The sequence below is a fragment of the Pleurodeles waltl genome, chromosome 5 (genome assembly GCF_031143425.1).
Source record: "Pleurodeles waltl isolate 20211129_DDA chromosome 5, aPleWal1.hap1.20221129, whole genome shotgun sequence".
In the NCBI taxonomy this organism is placed as follows: domain Eukaryota; kingdom Metazoa; phylum Chordata; class Amphibia; order Caudata; family Salamandridae; genus Pleurodeles; species Pleurodeles waltl.
Genome location: NC_090444.1, coordinates 300788056 through 300807744, shown reverse-complemented (window position 1 = coordinate 300807744; position 19689 = coordinate 300788056). Strand labels below are relative to the sequence as shown.

Sequence of the window (19689 nt, the reverse complement as noted above, 5' to 3'; positions counted from 1 at the left end):
GCATTACCATGCAAAGAATCACATGATGAAAAGGAATATTGTCATATGTAAAATTTGGATTCAAACCACTGACAAGATGTTCTGCTCCTCACTCCTGTGGCCTATGACAGCACAAAAACATCTGTGGTGACATTTATTGTGGAAGGATGTTGGTAACAGAGAAGAGTAAGGCCTTCCATATTAATGGGCAAATTGAATTATTAGAAATCTGTACCACTGAATGGCATAGTTATATTTATGCTAGCCAGGCAGATGACCCATCTCCAAATCCACAAAAAGTTCTACATTTAGGGAATTTATCATGACACTCAGTATCTTTTAATTTTAACTGGGACATGATGGTGATGGCGCAGTGATATACTGAGGAACACTGAAAGTATGCAGCAGGAGAGGGCCAAATTATGTGGCAGGGTTGAATAAATTATGCACCAAGAAAAGCCAAATTATTCGCCATAATGCAGCACATTTTATAATAGTATAACTTCATTATTTCAAAATTTTCAAGCTTGGTAGCACTGTATTGCACCTCATACGTAACAGTTTAATACCAAAATAACAATAAGCAACAGAAAGGTGACCAGCCTAGCTTTGCAAAGGGCTTTCCACGGTGCACAAACATGTGTTGCTGCTTTTTTGTAACATTTGAACCGTTTGAGCTAAAGACAATTTTTTTGTTAAAATCTGCAGATTATGCACCAGTTGATCGATTATGTGGCAAATTGATAATTGTGTGGAAATCGCCGCAGCCACACAATCGCATAATTCCAGTGACCCTGGACATACCATTATTAATGGCGCTTTGTTCGTGAGCTAGTAGTAATGGCTTTTCACAAACTAGAAAATAATCAGGTAAATACAGCTTACATTGAGAGATTACACATTGATAGGGCAATGATCCTGGTGCAGATATTTTTTATACTTCATTAATGATGAGTACGTTTTTTTGAGCGAAGCCCGAGAATCCTTCTCAATATCAACACTTCTGTTTGTAGAGCTGAAGTTTTATATATCTTTTACTTATCTAAACAATGGCATGTAAAAGAAATAAAAAAGGAGAAGTATCTACTGGTTACCAAAGCAAATATTTGTGGGACTAAAATGTAAAGGACATCTACTACGCTTTTAGATTGCTCTTTTGGTGCTTTACACAGACAAAAATATGGTTTACAATGTTATTGCAATTTTATTTATGTATTTATTTTTAGCTATGAAATGTCGCCATGTGGTCACGTTGGAGTGCTGCATTTTCTTAAAATTGGACAGTATAACACAGTAAGCGTTAAGTAGTTCAAACAAACTGTATCTGACAGCAAACAAAACTTGTCTCAAAATTCATGATAGGTGGAAATATAGTTTTGTAACAATAGGAACAAAGAAAGAGCAGTTAGTACTGCAGTTAAAGGCCCTCAAGCTCTAAGATGTGCAACCTGAAAAGTTTGTCTTCAATAAAAAATTAAAACCGAGCTCGAGGATTCCAGTCTTGTTTTGTAAACTTTAACTTGAATCAGAGAGGTGTCCCCCACAAACCTAATACCTCGCTGGGCACTAGATTACTGGGTGGCAAGTCTACCCACCTCCTCTTGAGCCAGACATACTGAAGCAGGGACTTTGCGATGTAACATTTTTAATCTGTAATGCATTTTTCTTTCTGAGCAGTTTCATATTATCATAACGCAGCTATCTCTATGTGCCTTAAATAAGGCAAAATGACACCACATAATCATTCGTCGGTATTGTGGTCAGTGGCTGCTGTGCTTTATCATGCACTGGTAAGAAGCTGTTTGAAACAGCTTTTTGTGATCTGGCTGTTAGCACACTGTGCCCTTTGTCCCTTCACCTAGTGCACTGTTACCAGGATGTACTTTTATTAATCGTAATGAAACATACTCCAGATTTAATATTGAGGGAGAATACAAGACTAGCACAAAGGAGCCAGAAATGTTACAAAACAAAGTTTATTCTACAATACTTTATCATTATGCATATCTTTGGTAAAAATAAATTTTATAAACATTTTAATAACAGAGGTTAGCATACAAAAACTAAACATCTGTAAACGGTCTGTAAATGGGCAAAACAATTTGAACTGAAAAAAGGGTCATGAATAGTTCTCTACTGGCAGTTCCCCTAATTATCCCACAGTCCTACCCAAAATAAAAACTTTAGTATGCTCTCAGAACATAAGCTCTAGGGAACATACAACGTTTCCATCGCTTTGAAAAGAAAGCATTTTACAACGTTATCTTTTAAATAAATAATAGTTACACGAGATTGGCAATAACATTTGGTTCCGTTTTACAACAGAACGGAAAACATAATACTTTCCATTATTAAATTAAGCACTTGTTAAGGTCAAAGTAGCGTCCCAAGACATAAAAGGCAATGGCACTGGCAGTGAATCCGGAAGAATGTGCTTTATGCAACAATGGCAGGCTGAACGTTTAAAACACTACTTTTCTCAATAAATATTGTGGCTACTCCTTTATTCACAAGTATGCTCCATTTTAACCAATGCACGTCACTTTTGTCTTTAAAAAAAAACATACATATTTTAACCGCGTGGCGATTTATAAAACGAAAGTCTTAATATGCGAAAAGAAACTGATTGATGCCACGTGTATAGCAATCAAATCTAATTTGTGTTCTTAAAGGAACAACCTTAATTTTACTATGGCATCAGACATGTCTATTTCACTCAAAATTATATATGGTTCTTAAAAACACACATACTAACTACTGTCTATGCAAACATATTAGCCAACAATTCTGAAAACCCTTCACTTATCACAGAAACCAATGAAAAGAAAACCATTTTAACACTACGTTTTTACATTATTTTACATATATATGCACACATAAATTGTATGTACACGTACAAAGAGTGCGATTAATAACTGACATCTGAAGTGAGAAGATCAGAAAAAAATGTATTTCTAAGAAAGGAGAGGGATGTGCCACTAAAGTAACAAATTCTATTTACCATCTTCATTTCAAGTTAAGTTTCTTATGATGAAGCAACATCTATTACCCAATCTAGTATGACATAACGTACATGCCCATGCATTTATTTATGACACATTTTTCAGAATGAGAAGCAAAACCTTAAAAAGGATGCGGGCTAGAGAAGCGTACAAAACCTGGAAACTGCAACATGTCCATTGCTTCAACTCCAAAAAAAAAACTCACGTCTGTATACGGTATATCAGAAGCCAACTCTTCCCCACGGTTCTAGAAGTCACTTACGTTTCACATGGCTAGCAGTTGCCTTTGCATGTAAACAAGTTTTATCCAACCAAATTAAATGTAGAAGAGCTCATTTACTTTGTTTGCAGGTGGTTTTACTATTTAGTATACATGTTAGGCAGGTGTTAAACAAATGCCCACCTTGGGAGTGTTAATAGTGGTTTGTTCATTTTTCGCATTGACCTCACGGAACATGAACAATTGGGGCGGTGAGAAATAGAAAGATCAAAGGGATTGCTAACATGTCTGGGTCTCGAGGTAACAGAATGCAATAGTAATCATCATGGTAAGCGCACACCTGATTATTGGAAGTCACATTTCAAAGCGAAAAAAAATCTTTGTCAACTTAATGTTGTCAACAATCTGCATGTGCACGCACAGGCTGGAAAAGCATCCCTACTATCATACGGTTCAGTTTATAGCACTGCTTGTAAGCACCAGTGCAAGCTCTGGATAGCAGCAATACGATTTGTTAGGATGAACTGAAAACAATGAAGAACAATAGGTAACTACTGTACATGCTTTTTACTTATGGAATAGTGCAGAGAGGAAACCACACAAACGTTAAATGTCGTAGAGATACAGATTAAACTCCCTCCTGCCCCACTCATCAGGGAGATCCACAAATATCAATCACAAAAGACTATGGGGGTTATTACAACTTTGGAGGAGGTGTTAATCCGTCCCAAAAGTGACGGTAAAGTGACTGATATACCACCAGCCGTATTACGAGTTCCATAGGATATAATGGACTCGTAATACGGCTGGTGGTATATCCGTCACTTTACCGTCACTTTTGGGACGGATTAACACCCCCTCCAAAGTTGTAATAACCGCCTATATGATTAAAGAAGATATACAGAAGTGAGACACATCAATGTCAATGTTGTGACACTGTGATCCAGTAGAAAAAAGAAGCACCTGCGCTCAAATTACCACAGTTACTTGAAGGGTATTATTAAAAAATGCCATACAGCCGAACAAATCTAAAAGACACTGAGCACAACAGTTACAAGTCAAATCAGTTAAGTGACACACATAGGAATCAGAGGATGTTAGTAAAGGTGCTGGAGAACACTAAGCATAATGTCTTTCTAATTTCTCCGTAAGAGTATTCTAAGGGGTGCTTCTCTTCAGAATAATTCCCTGAAGGCTGCTGATGTTTTCACACAAGTACTCTTACAAGACTGAAGGCATAATTGAAAGACCCTTGCAATAGTCTCTACCTAAAAGCTCAGAAAAATGTTGCAACAAGTTTGAGTTTATCCTACAAAGTAGAGGTAAAAATCTTTGATAAGGCCACCACAACTAGATTTGCATGCACAATCATTGCCAGAGCAAAAAGGATTCACGCTTAATGACATGCTTCATGAACAGTGACAGCCTTTCCTTTGTCTCATTATTGTTTACACTTTAGAGAAGACAAAACTATCTCTAGGCCATGGTGTTATCAGCAGAAGCAGCAAGTTTGAGTTCTGGGAGTAGCTAAGAGTTAATGACGTCCAATATGAAGAGTTAGTCCTACAACCACCTTCATCTCCCCAAAGAGGGGAATACTTTCAAAAGAGTTTTGGAATTTTCTCTATAGATCTTCCGTAAAGATCAATGGAGAATTCTGGGTTTGCAGTACTAGTCAACCACTTCTTTTACGTAGAATATTACTTTCTTGATTTCATTCATCTGTTAAAGCAACAAAAATATCACATTTCTACATAAGGGACACCTTTATTCCACTAAACTGGATCTTCTACTTCACCACTCCAGGAAATTTAACCTTGGGTACAAGTGGGCCATTTTGTGACAGTAAGTGAAAATATGCTCCCTTGGTACACTTCAGTAATAATCACATGGGCTTCAAAATAAATTACCCAGATGCCTCTCATGCAAAGCATAATCACTGTCCCTGTCACTCACACAACCTACCCCGTAAATTCCGGGTATGTGAACTAGAAGGCCCAAAAACACAAGTAATGTTTGCAGCACGTATCTGCGTGCAAGAAAACCAGTTGAAACATTGTCATTGAGAACAGAGCGGTAATGAATATGTTATTTAGAGGCATTGTGTACATAAATTATAACTGCTTAAATGTGACATTTCAGATTGATTCTGCAACACAGTGTTATTCACTGGATGACGTGAGCTAGCTACAGAGGTTCCAGTTTCACATCCTCTCCTCACTTCCTGCACATCTCATCAGAGACAAAAAACAATTTTTTTTTTTTACACTATTTATGCTTTAAAATTGGCAAACACTTAAGTAGTAATACTGTTAATATTCAGCTACAGGGTTGGATGATCTACACAAGTCTTACAAAATAGGTCGGTCCCAGAGTATTCCACATCGGTATGAAAAGTTAGTACGGATAAAAGTATTTTCTTCCATCGAGGCCTTTTTTGAAGCCTGCACAGTTTTTCTCCCCAAAGATTTAGTGGCCGTAAATCGACAGTATAAGGTGGTAACCAGTCTTGCATCTTTCGTGCTCTGCAAAGATAAAATTAACTTTCTTGGCAATTACATAAAAAAGGCCAAACTATAGTTAGCACAAACAAAAGGCAAAGACGTCCTTTTATGGCTTTGATCTCCTTTGTAAAGGACAAAAATAGAAGTGTATTGCCACGTTACGGACCAAGAGAAAAAAAAAGAAGAAAAAAAAGACCACAAACTATTGGTATTGCCAGGTTTTTCTCTGATTTTGACTTTGAGTCTTTGTGTTATTTATTAAGGAATCCAAACATGTGCGAATACCAGCCAGATGAAGCAGGGACCCAGCAGCTTCCTTCAGCTCTTCGTCAATATCTGGGCGCAAGTCCTTGTTAATAACCTTCTTTCCAGGCTGACTTTGGTCAGAGTTGTCCGCACAAGGATGTGATGCATAGCCACTGTCCCCGAGAGGGTCTTCCTCAGAGTCAGTATCTGTCTCCTCCTCGCTGTGAAATCCTTCACTGCCATCACTTTCAGCATGGCTAGTCTTTGGGATGAACTCATAAACCTCATCAAACGAGGACAAGGAAGACACGCTGGACCGAGAATCACAGCGCTGGGAGGCCACGGCGCTTGCACTGTAGTTGTGATCCTCCTTTGGGTCAATGTTAATGGGGGCAGGGTCATTTTCTTGCAGGACAAGAGTGGGGTTTTTGAAAGCACTGGAGTAACTTCTCTTCTTGGGCAGCACTGCTTTAGGTGATCGTGATTGCTCGGCTGGAGGAAAAAATAAAAACATCAGTACAAGATAGGACAGCTTTACATTCAAAGGAAACTATCTCCATTCTTCATTTCTCAGGGAAGACTGGAAATTGTTAATTTGAAGATGCAATAAGGTTGTAATTTCATTTTCAGCATTTTGCAAACATAAAAACATGCATATATTCAACAAAACACCCGCTATTTGATGGTAGAACACAGCCTTTTGCAAAACAAGAAAAGCCACAGAATTAGATGTTACCTTGTAATGGCCAATATTCTGAAATTAGAGAAAAACTTTGGGAAGGTAAATGTCTAATTATTGTTAGATCCTTAAACATACGACTATGATTCAGTATTGCTGCTTCAGATATTTACATGTCGTTGAGTGGAAACAATAATATGAAGAGAAATGGGGAAAAAGAAAAAGAAAACGAAGCCAAGTCTATTCCAGCATCCTCAAGCCTGCCGCCGATAACACCGGTCTGTGACTCAGAAGAAGACAGAAGATCCAGGTCTTTTTAACATTTGACTGAACGCCCTTCCAAGTTTCCTTCCACATGTTGTTGACTTGGTACTACAGAGCCCAGTGGCTGCTTGTGGGGGCAACATCATCTTCTTACCAGGAGGCACTTATAAGAGAATCCGGAGGCCCACGCCCAGGGCTGTGCCCTAGCAAAGACCGGGTCCGTCTTCGCCTGTCATTGGCTGGAGGAGGCTGAGCTATACCCTTTGTGATGAGTACTGTAAAGCTGCGGTGGTAAGCTAATCACCAGTTTCTGGCCTCTCCCAATTGTCTGCTGCCTCCTGGTCGTTGTTTTGATTTGCAGCTGGCTGATTGATTATTATCACTTTCTATTTCACAAGCAATGGGGAAGAGGAAGTCTGTGAACACTCCGCAGCCACTTAGCGGCACAAAAAAAAATAAGAAAACCTGCCAAGGTAGGTCAAAATGCTAAGCCGGTTGAGCCAACTCAAAAAGGAATTGTAACACTGGCTGTTTCTACCACACAGACAGAGTACATTAACGAATATTGAATGCTTGACTGAACAGGTGAAGGCTATCCTAAAGGACAATGTGCCTGGGACTTTGTTTGCGAACAAATCGCAATCTAATAAAGTCCCTGCAGTGTTCAATAAAGTACTGAGGGTCCCTTGTGTACTAGCAAACTTTCAGCCATTAATAATTCCCCATCTACCACGAGGTTTTAACTTCCATTGACGTTACCTCCACGCTAATGATGGGGGTCCTGAAAAGGCTGCCTCTCAGCCCAGCGGTTGTTGTTTGCCCTAGTGTCCCCTGCTTTAATAGATGTACTCCACTAGAAGAAATTGAGTCTACATCCAATAACTGAAGTAGCCGAATTGCCCGTGGGGGGCATGAGTGCTGGAGTATCTGACACAGTTAGTGGAGGTGTTGAGACTATTACATTCTAAAGTTGATGATATGAGGGGGTCTCCTGCATTCGATCCTTGGGAAAATTAATGGGGGGTTTGGCCCTGCAGCCAGTCATGAGCGCTCATGTCAGGTGGGCGGAAAGGCTCATCGCACCATGTGTGTCAGAGGCACTCAGGAGGGTTCTTCACTGCACTAGAGAAAATAAGGCAGTTGCCAGCAGGGATCTTACCAAAGGCGTATAAATTGAGTAACAATTATAAATTACAATTTGGTCTGGCCACTCTGCACCCCTTCTCCAAACATGGATCCCCGATCTATAGACAATGCGCTCCGATCGTGAGTTGGCAAAGTTAGTTGTATAGGTGACCCAAAACCCACCCCCTAGATCATATTTCCCCCAGCCAGGGCTTTTTTGCCAACAAATGTCTATGGTCCTGCTGGCATGCCTACTACGAATGTGTACACTGGAGCTAAATCCCAACCTTGCGCACGTGCTGTAGACCAGGCTGATTTAAAGTGAGGTGCACCAATGTTAGGAGAGACTTTATATGATCAAAGTCCCGTGATTTCCAGCGGGGTCTTTTGAGGGTGAGGCTTCCTTGATTAATAAGACTGTGTGCTGGCTGAGGTCTAAGAGGAACTGTCTCAATTATTAGATCAGATATTGTGAATGCAAATAGATCCTCCCAGGAACGAACTGATTACGACTTTATCGTTCTACCGATGAGAGATAAGATGCTGGTTATCAAACATATTGCCTTTGAACTGTGCACTTGTAATTCTAGGTCCGTACAATCCACTGGTATTAGGTTCACCCGCCCTATGACGCATCCGTTACTAAATCGGGTAGAAAAGCTGACAGAGATCCACATCCTACCCTCACCCTTGGAGATTTGAGTTCTAATCATATTTAAATTGATTGACTACCAACCGTTTCTAGGTCTGTGTGTACTGATGGGTCCATAGGCCTGACAATAAGGTTGTAGAGAGCGTGAAACCGAGGGAGACTGTGAGGCAATGAATATGAGGCCTGTTGACAATTGTTTTAGTGATTCCACACTGAGCAGATCTCAGTATTCGTCTAAGGTTAGCCTTGGGCTTAGTGGGGCTGACTGTCTGCCCTGCTTGAGGATTATATCTTGGAATTTGGTCGGTGTAGGTTATAACCTATTAGACTCTGAATGGGTCTCATATCAATTCATTTGACATCTACCTATTCCAAGAGACTTGGGCTACTAACAGGATTCTCGTGGAAGGCTTTACAACATATAGCGAGGGGGTCCAATTTACGGGCAGTAGTGGTCGTGCTAAGGGGGGGGGGGGGAGGGCTGCTATATATATATTTTTTATTTATTAATTAACAGGTTGGAATGTCCCCATTCACCAATGAAAATCCACTCTCCTGATATTTTAGGTGTTCAGCTCATTTTTCCTAAGGGTTTGTAATTAGGTGTGATGAATGTGTATGCTAGATTGGTCTCCTCCGGTATGGAGTCTTCTATTCTTGCCCAGTTGTATGGACAAGTAGACGCATTACAGCAGAGTTGCTACATCATAGTAGAACCTTCTCTCTATAGCAATGACCTCAGTGACTCAGAGGCTGAGATTTGAGGCATACCCAGGTTATCGGGGGAAATGTAGCTCTCGTGTCGCCCTTCAGTTATTTGCACTGTGTTTGGGACAAGGTCTGATAGCCTGCAATGGTAGGACTATCAGACCAGAACAGGGCTCGAACCTTTAAACATGGTAATTATGCCAGTGTTATTGATTATTTTTTCTTGACATAAGGTTGTGCCCACTAATGGTTGACACGAGAGTGGACAATCGACAGGATGGTGATCATAATTCTCTGTTGCCATCCCTAAGAGGAAATGTTTCAAAGGTTGGAGAATAAGTGCATTACTGTTGTACCCGAGCCTATACTGGCTAGCAATTTTCGGCGTGTCTCCTAGCCTAGGGTTGTCTGACGCGACTATGTACAGGAGGATTTATGAATTATTTGTGACGGTCTTCTCTAATTTTGAAAACCTTGATATCAGGGATATTCCGATTATTATAATTCATGGTCACTTTACAGAAAAGTTGCAAGATTTTTTTCATAAAAAGATGGCTATTAAACCTTGTGCAGCTGGAAAGCTTAAGTAGTAGTTTGGACTGTTCTGTGGCACAATTGTCATTGAAAAATGTTACTGGGACCTCCTCGCAGGAACTGATTAGAGTTGCCAGAGTAAATTATAAAAACACTAGCTCAGGCCAAGAGGGTCTGGGAGGATGCAATCTGGCAGGAGATGCTGGGGGCTATTTGGTGTAATGATGATGGGCTCATTTTGGAAGATTCTCTCCCACTGTACTTGTCATTCTGAGAAATCCTATTCCTACCATATCCAGGCCGAAAAATGGGTCAATCATTTTGTAAAACTATATGCTAAACCTTGTCCTATGCATAATTCTGACAACCTTTGTATTCCCCCCCTCTCTGCACAGATGCGATGAATTAGATGAAGGGGTTGGTGGGGTAGCTATAGAGGATCCTGTGATTTTTTTCACTCGAGTGAAGTATAGTTATTGCTTTATTAAAATCAGCCTAAAATTCCCAGTGATTTGTACAAGTCTGAAATACTAATCTGGGTCTGTTAAATTAACATGGTGTCTAATGCTGTAGATGCAGGAGGTGCCATTCCTGTTACTTGGCGAAGGGCAGAAATTATCTGTGTTTACAAGAAGGGTGACTGGAGTATTCCTTCTAACTACAGACCAATCAGTTTGATCGATTACCTGCAAAAAGTTTTTGCCCAGCAGGTTCTTGACAAGCTGCTAGCCTGGGTCGACTAAAATTGTCTAATATCTACCTTCCAGGCTGATTTTAGACCTAAGACCAATACTTCTGACCAAGTATTCCGCTTGACTCTTCTCTATCAGAAATATGTGTTTCCCTCTAAACAGAATTTGTACGTGGCTTTTGTTGATTTACAGGCTGCTTTCAATCTTGTCCTAGCTGTGGGAGGTCTTATATGGCATGCGAGCCCCAGGAAATTTGGTGCATCTATTAGCACGTTTACACAAGGACATTTATTCTCAAATCAGGTAGGGCAGCAAGGGTGAACTTACTGATTACATCCCCATTCAATGTGGCGTCAGACAAGGTTGTGTTCTGGTGCCAACCTTGTTCACATTGTATATAAACGAGGTGGTTCAATTTTTACTTACCTGTCAGAATGATGCACCCATTTTTTTAAAATAATACTAAGACCCCCATTTTGCTTTTTGCCAACGATTCTCTTGATTTCTGTTGGAAATGGCCTTTCTGCAGGGTCACCCCCAAACTTTTTGCCTTCCTCCTTCTGACCTAATTTCTGCTGGCCTTAGGACTCTGCACACTTTACCACTGCTAATCAGTGCTAAAGTGCATATGCTGTCTCCCTAAAACATGGTGACATTGGCTCATACCCAATTTACTTTTAAGTCTCTAGCAATGTGCCCAGGGCCTGTAAATTAACTACTACTAGTGGGCCTGCAGCACTGGTTGTGCCATCAACATAAGTAGCCCTTAACCATGTCTCAGACCTTCCACTGCAAGGCCTTTGTGTGCAGTTTCACGGTCACTTCGACTTGGCATTTAAAAGTACTCACCAAGCCTTAAACTCCCCTTTTTCTACATATAAGTTACCCCTAAGGTAGGCCCTAGGTGGCCCATAGGGCAGGGTGCTATGTAGGTAAAAGGCAGGACATGAACACGTGTGTTGTATATGTCCTGGTGGTGTACCACTCCTAAATTCGTTGTACACTGCTGTGAAGCCTGCTCCTTTCATAGGATAGCATTAGGACTACCCTCATATACTGTGAGTGGTAGATTCTGATCTCAAAGGAGTAGCCAGGTCATATTTAGTATGGGCAGAATGGTAATACAAAATCCTGCTGGTGGTGAAGTTTGATTTAATATTACTATTCTAGAAAGGCCACTTTTAAAAAGTGAGCATTTCTCTACACTTAAATCGTTCTGTGCCTTACAATCCACGTTTGGCTAGGTTTAGTTGATAGCTCCCTTGTGCATTCACTCTGACAACCCCAAACACAGGATGCTCAGTCACACCTGCACACTGAATGGTTCTTCCTGGGCTGGGAGGGTGGAGGGCCTGACACTTACATTTGAAAGGACAGTGGCCTGCCCTCACACAATGGACTGCCAAACCCACTACTGGGACCCTGGCAGACAGGATGGAACTGAAAGGGGACCTTGTGAAATTCTAAGCCACTCTTTGAAGTCTCCCCACTTCAAAGTCACATCTGGGTATTTAAGCAGGGTCTCTGACCCAACCAACTCAGACACTTCTGGACAAGATACTACTGGTGAAGAAACTCTGACCCAGAACCTGCAATCTGCCAAGAGAAGCTGCCTGACTGCTCAAAGGACTCACCTGACTGCTTTGCTGAAAAGGACTGTTGCCTTGCTGTTGCGCTGCTGCCTTGCTGCCCTCTGGCTCTGCTGAGAAGTGCTCTCCAAGGGCTTCAATTGAGCTTGCCTCCTGGTTTCTGAAGTTTCAGGGCCAAAAAGTCTTCATCCCTGCAAAGAACTCCTTGTGTGGGGAAATTTGAATGCAGAGCCTGCCAGAAACTACGCACAGCCTGCATTGCGGTGAGAAAAATCACTGCATGCCGAACCGGATCGACGCAGGGCCAGCCTTGCGACCGGAACTTTGACTCACGGCCCACTGGATCGATGCATAGCCGAGCTGGAACGACACAGCCTGACTTCCTGCAAGAAGAATCAATGCAGCAGATGCCATGCAACAGAAATTTCCCCGCATCGCCCACCGGATCAACGCAGTTCCTTTGACTTTGTCCTGCACGCCCAGGATTTCTCCGCATCATCCCCGGGGCATCCAAATACCCCGCAACCCAAAGAGGATCCAAGTCAGGGTGTCAGAAATCGACGCAAGGCCCGGGCTGCGTGAAAAATATTGACGCATCGTCTGTGTGTGTCCGGAGAAACCGACGCACACCTCCTCGTTTTCCACGCATCTCCTCCTCTGCGGTCCCTTGCAAATAATTTAGACGCAAACCAGGTACTTTGTGCTTGCAAGATACTCTTATTGCTTTTAAGAACTTAAGACTCTTTTTATCATTCTTTAAAGTGATATTTCAACGTGTACTTCTCAAATCTTGATCGTTTTTACCTTATTTTATCCAGACATATATTCTAGATTTTTCTAAACCTGTAAGGTGTATTTTTGTGGTGTTTATACTGTGTTATTGCATGATTTATTGCCCAAATACTTTACACATTGCCTTCTAAGTTAAGCCTGACTGCTCAGTGCCAAGCTACCAGAGGGTGGGCACAGGATATTTTGGATTATGTAGGACTAACCCTACCTAGAGAGAGGGTCCTTGCTTGGACAAGGGGTAACCTGACTGCCAACCGAAGACCACATTTCTCACAATTTCAAAACACCCGGTGTCCTTCAGACTCTTTTAGATAGGTTCTTAATGTTTTGTAGGTCTAGAGGGTTAGACCTGAATATTGCTAAAACCAGGTTTAAGGTTTTGAGTTTAGGTCGTGTTAAAGCTGTTCTATTATTGTTAACAATGTTCCCCTTGAAGGAGTCCACTCCTTTGATTATTTGAGTGTCAGGGTATCTGATAGATTTTGCTGGGATAACCATCTTTCTAAGAGTTCCCTTCTGATTCATCATAGGCCCCATGCTATTCTGCACTTTTGCAGAGGCACAAGCTCAAGAATTGTCTCCCCTACATTGAATGTTTATCAGGTGAAACCTCAGAACGCTGCAATATTTGGAGCTGAAATATGGGGATACTCTAATACTCAGAAAGTGACAGCAGCAGAAAAATATTTTATTAGATCGCTGCTTGCTTGCCCAGTCAGCATCCCATATATCCCTATTTATTTAGACCTAGCTTGAAATCGGATTTCTGACTTGGCTGCCTTGGGACCATTGACATTTTGGGTCACTCTTTGGTCCACTGCAGAGTTAGATGAATACAGGGATTGTCTCAAGGATCTGCTGGGAAGAGAGTTCCCTGGCGGAGACACGTTTTTCAGTGGCTAGATAAGATAGGGCTAAGACGCTGCTGGGATAATCCAAATGGTATAACTAAAGCATTAGCTGTCACATTAAAGACTTGATACTGGGCAACAGTATGGGAAAACTATGTTTTATATGCTAATCATAGGAGTCTTGCTAAACAATTTCTTGAATTAAAGTTATTTCCCAATTATGAGCCTTTTTTTGGACTTTATTTCAAAGCTTTTTCTTTGGAGTCTCTATGTATGGTTTCGGCTGGGTAGTCTGCAGCTAACTTCTTTTACTAATCATTGGGGAAATGGCTCAACGCAGGACAAATGTCCTATTTGAGGTTCAGCATCTGAGACTATTGAGCATGTTTTGTTCTGCTGCTCTTTTTAGGTAATGATTGATATTCATCTGAACAAATTACCATAGATTTGTTTGTATGCAGCCATTTAATTCAATGATTTTAAAGATTTGTACACAAGTCATTTTAAAATGTATGTATTTATTATGTTTTATGTGTGTTTTATCTTGTAAGCTTTGATGGTTTATTTATGACCAACTTAAGCTTTTGTTTTAATGATTTTTTTGATGATCCAAGTGGACACAATCAAGAAGCATGTTATTCTATTAATTTGTGTTGGCAGCACAAACCAGTAAACAAAAGTTAAGCTAACAAAACTTGGAGCTCTTCGTTTATTTACAGAAATGACACCTACTGAGAACAACAGGTGGCTGCCTATCTACTGGGTCCATTCACAGCCTGCTCCACAACTAGCAGTCGTTGCTAATATAGTCTGATTACCATTAGTCACATTTAGTTTCTGGTTTTGACCGCACTATACACATGTAACTATTACCATCCTTTCCGTGAAGGATTTATTAGCCGGTCAACCTATGCCGCAGCTCACTTATTCTAATTTCATTGCCTACTGCAAATCTTTAGATAATATGCTTTCATCCGTACTAGACTTATTTTACTGAGGTTTATTTTTAATTAAACTTTAGTTTTATTACTTTTTTCTTAATTGTGTTATGTTGTTGATCCCCAAATCAAGAAAGAAACGTTAAGGCATTCTCTCTGAAAAAATGAGATCATGTAACATTTTTACGCTCTCTCTTTGCACTTGCTAAAATATGCCCAGCTAGAAGATGACCAAGATACAGGCATTGGGAGTTGGGGGTGCGTGGCTAACCACCTATGAAAATGGCTGCGAGATATGACAGCCCCACCACTGCCAGTGAATTATCCCCCACCATCCGAGCACTATCTGGGCAGTGACTGATTATTTAGTTGCAGGCGACCGTACTGTGGCCCCTTCCCGCTTGCTGGTAGACTCCTGCTGCGACTGTGCTGGGTGAGGGTGGAAAACCAGAGTGCTATCCTGAGGCCTAAAGGACATCAGGAAAATGGCACATGGCAAGTGCGAAGCCCAATGCGACCGACACCTGCATATCTATAACTTTCCCTTCCCCTGTGGTGGGGGGCGGATTTGGCAACACTATGACGCCGGAGAAAAGGAGCTTAACAGAGCATGAGAAGGGAGTGTCTGACTCCCATGGAGGCTTCAGGCATGAGGACTGTGATGGGCTGTGACCAGGAATTGCCATTAGCAACTGCACGGGAGGACACTCCAGCGAACTAACTGCTGCAACACAGACAAGCACCCTGCTTTCCCCACCAGCACTGAGCAGCTGAATTAGCCGGCGGTCGAGAGTGTTGATGGTGGATGAGGGGCTCGGAGCTGCTGTGATCATCCTACGGTCCATAGGGGAGGACGGACTACAAAGAACCAATGTACTGTGGGTAAAAAACCTGCCCCTCCACCCCAAAATCGGTTTTTCCCATCGCCAACATTGGCAGAGAAAGGCACTGCGTCCTTGTGGCGCCCCTTCACCATTTATTTAAGATACTCCCCTTGCCATCCCAGGGCTTACGCAGACCCAGGAGGGGGCGAACCCTGTAGAGCCAGAGCACAGTCTGAGACAAGGACTCAGACTGTGGATTACAGAGAATGTAGCAGTGACGGAGACACAAATAAATGGATTACATTCCACAACGAAACTCCTAGAGGAGCAGGTCCGAACCCTGACCAAGCAGAAAAAAGTTATCAACCCCAGGCTGGAGGATCAGGCTGGGAGGGCAAGGCGGAACAATATGAGTGGGTATGGTCCCAGAGGGAGCGGAGGGTCTCAGTGTGGATCTTTTTCTCGAAGATCTCATTCTTAAGACTCTCTGGCCTAAAAGAACGTTGAATTTCTTCTCCACAGAGAGGGCTCCCCTCCACGAATGGGAGCTTCTTAATGAACCATTGTTGCTAGAATCCTCAACCACAGGGATCGAGATGTGTTTTTACAGGCTGCTCGGGCTCATGGAGATTTACATTTTGAAAACACTATAAATCGCTTCTTCTCAGAGTTTACCCTCCAGGTCCAACGGCAGCAAAGGAGCTTTGAGGAGGTCAAAAAAGCACTTAGAGATCAAATACAAGATGCTGTATCCGACCAAGCTACGCGTGCTCTCTGAGGGCAAATATTAACACTTCATGCCCCAGAGGAGGCGTGGGAGTGGATAGAAGGTTGGCGAGTGGCTAGCCCCAGGAATGGTGGAGAGTGCAAAACGTAATGAGAGGCCATGGAATCTGACTCGGGAGGCTTAACCACCCTCGCATTCCCAGCCAGAAACTTAAGCGGCACCCACCTGGGATGAGGCTTGTGCTGAAAATGCTAATCTAAGTAATTGAGATATTGTGCACCAGGTCAGATGTTATCAATGGGGATTATGTCTGATAGAGATGGGAGGTAAGGGTATGTGATTCAGTCAGGTACTGCTAGCATGATGTTGAAGAAAGTTTTAAAGCCATCTGATATATGGAGGAAACTATACTCATATCAAATATCCAAACTTGTATCACTCTGGTGGTTAGATCCACCATAGTTAGTTGACAGGCACTCTGCAGGTTGGGGAAGTGGCTGGTTCAAAACTCATGGTGCAGCGTATCAGGGAGGGGGAAGTTTCAGTGGGTTTTCAGTTGCTTTTGTTTAATACTGTTCTGACTCGCTACAGCAGTCAATCCATTGCAAGAAGTGTAAAGTGTGGGGACTCACGCCTTTGGCTGAGACAGGCCACACTCCCAAGGGGCCTACCCTGGGCATTGGTAGTCGGTTCCCATTCGCACTTCAATATCACGTCATTGACACAATTAATGTCTTAAGCTTTAACTATATGGTCATGGAATGTCAATGGCCTAGGCAATAAGATCAAGCTCGCTTTGATCCTAAAACACCTGCGTCAACATGCCCTGGGCCTCATGCGCTTTCAAGAGACGCATCTCCGGGGCAATCACTGCAAGGCCCTTGATAGATTTGGGTATACTATGCATTCACAAGCTGGCTACACCACTGACTCCTGGGGGGTTGGGATCCGGGTAAAAAGATCAATACCTTACACTCTACATCATATGTGGCATGACTCCTACAGATGATATGTGGCACTAACCAGGACATGGGAGGACACCACCTCACATCTATGCGATGTATACATCCTGGCACTACATCATAATACAACTCTCCCAGAACTAGGCAACATGCTTCTGACACTACTTCCAGAAGTATTAGTATTAGGTGACGATATGAATGTGGTTATGAACCTTGGAAAAGATAGAGTGAGCAGCTTGGGGATGGGAAGCCACGACATGTCCACTGCCTTAGTTTATAGCGGTGATGCGGCTGACTGATTTGTGGTGGGAGCCCAACCCACAAAGCTGCGGTTATACAAATTTATCACCCGCCCACAGCAGCTTCTCTCGCCTGGATTACATCTTTACACAGCATTCCCATTTATCACACTTTAAATCTGCATCCCACTATGCAAAAGGCATCTCGGATCACTCCCCATTATGAGCGCTCCTCAGCGGCCCAGGATTTTACATTAGCCGCTAGGATAGATCCCTGGTACCTCAAAGACAAGGGGATCAAAGACAAATCGAGGAAAGGAATTGCTCCTCATTTGAAGGAAAATCATGGGCCAGTCTCGACAGCAAAAGTGCTATGGAAGGCATTCAAGACAGTTGTGTGGGGACCTCCTCAAGGCCTGATAGGGGGGGAAAAGAAAGAAATCAAACTTAAATGCAACATTATATAAAAACATAGCAGCCCTACAGGCGGATGCACAGGCTCATAATATCATGGAGCTCTGCCACAGGTTGCATCTCCGCCAAAAAGATGTGCGTGCCCTAGCAGAAAACATGGCGCAGTCCCACGAGTTGGTGATGCAGAGCCGATTATATGATGTGGGTGTTAGAAATGGGTCCTAGTTGGCAGAGGTATGCACCCTGTCCAAGTAGGAACCACAATCCTAGCCAGGGTAAGTACCAACACAACCTAAATTATCCTGTGCTTTCTCTCCAGTAACTTGGCACAGAGCAGGCAGACTTAACTTAGAAGGCATCATCATCTTTAACTTTATTTCGGTAAGTAGAAACATACCATAAAAGTACGGTACAGACAACAACATTTAAAATTAAGAAGCACTAGAAATGGGTACACAGTAAAAGATTAAAAAAGTTAAAAAAAGGTTAAGATCCAAACAAAATATCAAAAGGTGAGACTCTTGCCAATAAGAGGGGCCCCTCCCAAGGTCCATGAATACTCAATAGTATAATAAGACAATATCTTTGTGCTAAAAACAAGAGTATTAGAATCAGACATCAAGAATCAATAAATATACATAAATAAATCTAAAAGTTATCTACCCAATCTTATTCTTTAAAATAACTAGTCTAAAACGCCAAATTGCTTCGAGAAATTTTGCCACTGGTAAAACTACCTGGACAGATAAATCAGATTTTAAAATTCTCTCAGCATGAAAATAAGACCTGACACCTATAGATTTACAAAGCAGAGTAATCCAGAGGGCTCTTTGTTTATGGTATGCGTGGCAATAGAAAAAAACATGTGAGACAGACTCTTCACTTTTACAACCCATCGGGCAAAACTTGGATCTGTTGGTGGAGCTAGGCCATTTGTGCGTTAAAGAGCATAAAGGGAGAGACGCTACTCTAAGTCTAACAAAAAGAGCTCCTGCAAATGGAGATAATGCGATGTCCATGAAGGGCTCAAATTCATAATGACATTTGACTGATAAATAACTGTCGTACATAGACAGTGGGACAATCTTAGCAAATTGCATAGTCTGGACATTGTGCCAAAAAGCATCCTTCAGTACCTGTACAGCATTTTTAGGAATGGAAGATGGGTCCAGCCAATATGACCCTAGACCGAGGTGAGTTAAAGACTGTTCGACATAAACACACCATTTGGTTTTGGTGGTACTATTACGGCCCACCGAGTTAAAAAGCCCACATCGAAATGGAGAGAGGGCGTCTGTTAACCAAAGCCGGATCCAGAATAACAAGGGCCTTAAAGCAGCTATCTGAGAAATAGAAAAAAGGTTTAGATCCATTCGGATGGGCAGAGATGGAGTGCTGGAGGGGACTTTTAGCAACATTTTCAAGAATTGGTTTTCTGCCCTTGCCAAATTCACCAGTTTACAATGGCCCCAAAGTTCAGCACCATTTAGGCCCCACCCCCCCCCGGCTTGAGATTTGTATATTTCGAGGGCAGGAGACATTGCAAATTTGGGAGATCTAGAAGCAAATCTTACGATGCCACCCGCCCTTTGCTTCAGGCACAATAAAGATTTCTGGCGGTGAGCATGCCAAAGATGCGAGTCTTCCAATTTGATACCCAAGTAGTCGAAGGTGCCCACTCTTTCCAGGGGAACACCTTCTAGGTATACCGGCCTCTTCATTTTGCACCTGTTGTCCCCAAAGACCAT

General features: G+C 42.1%; 1 protein-coding gene across 1 annotated transcript in view; it reads right to left on the bottom strand.

Annotated features, from left to right (window-relative positions):
- Positions 1-1926: 1926 nt before the first annotated feature.
- Positions 1927-19689, bottom strand: part of FOXN2 (forkhead box N2) — a 112235-nt gene continuing 94472 nt past the window's right edge. The window contains exon 6 of the mRNA XM_069234041.1: positions 1927-6443. Within this exon, the coding sequence (XP_069090142.1) occupies positions 5908-6443 (536 nt within the window). The 3' untranslated portion in view covers positions 1927-5907. The remainder of the gene's footprint in view (positions 6444-19689) is intronic.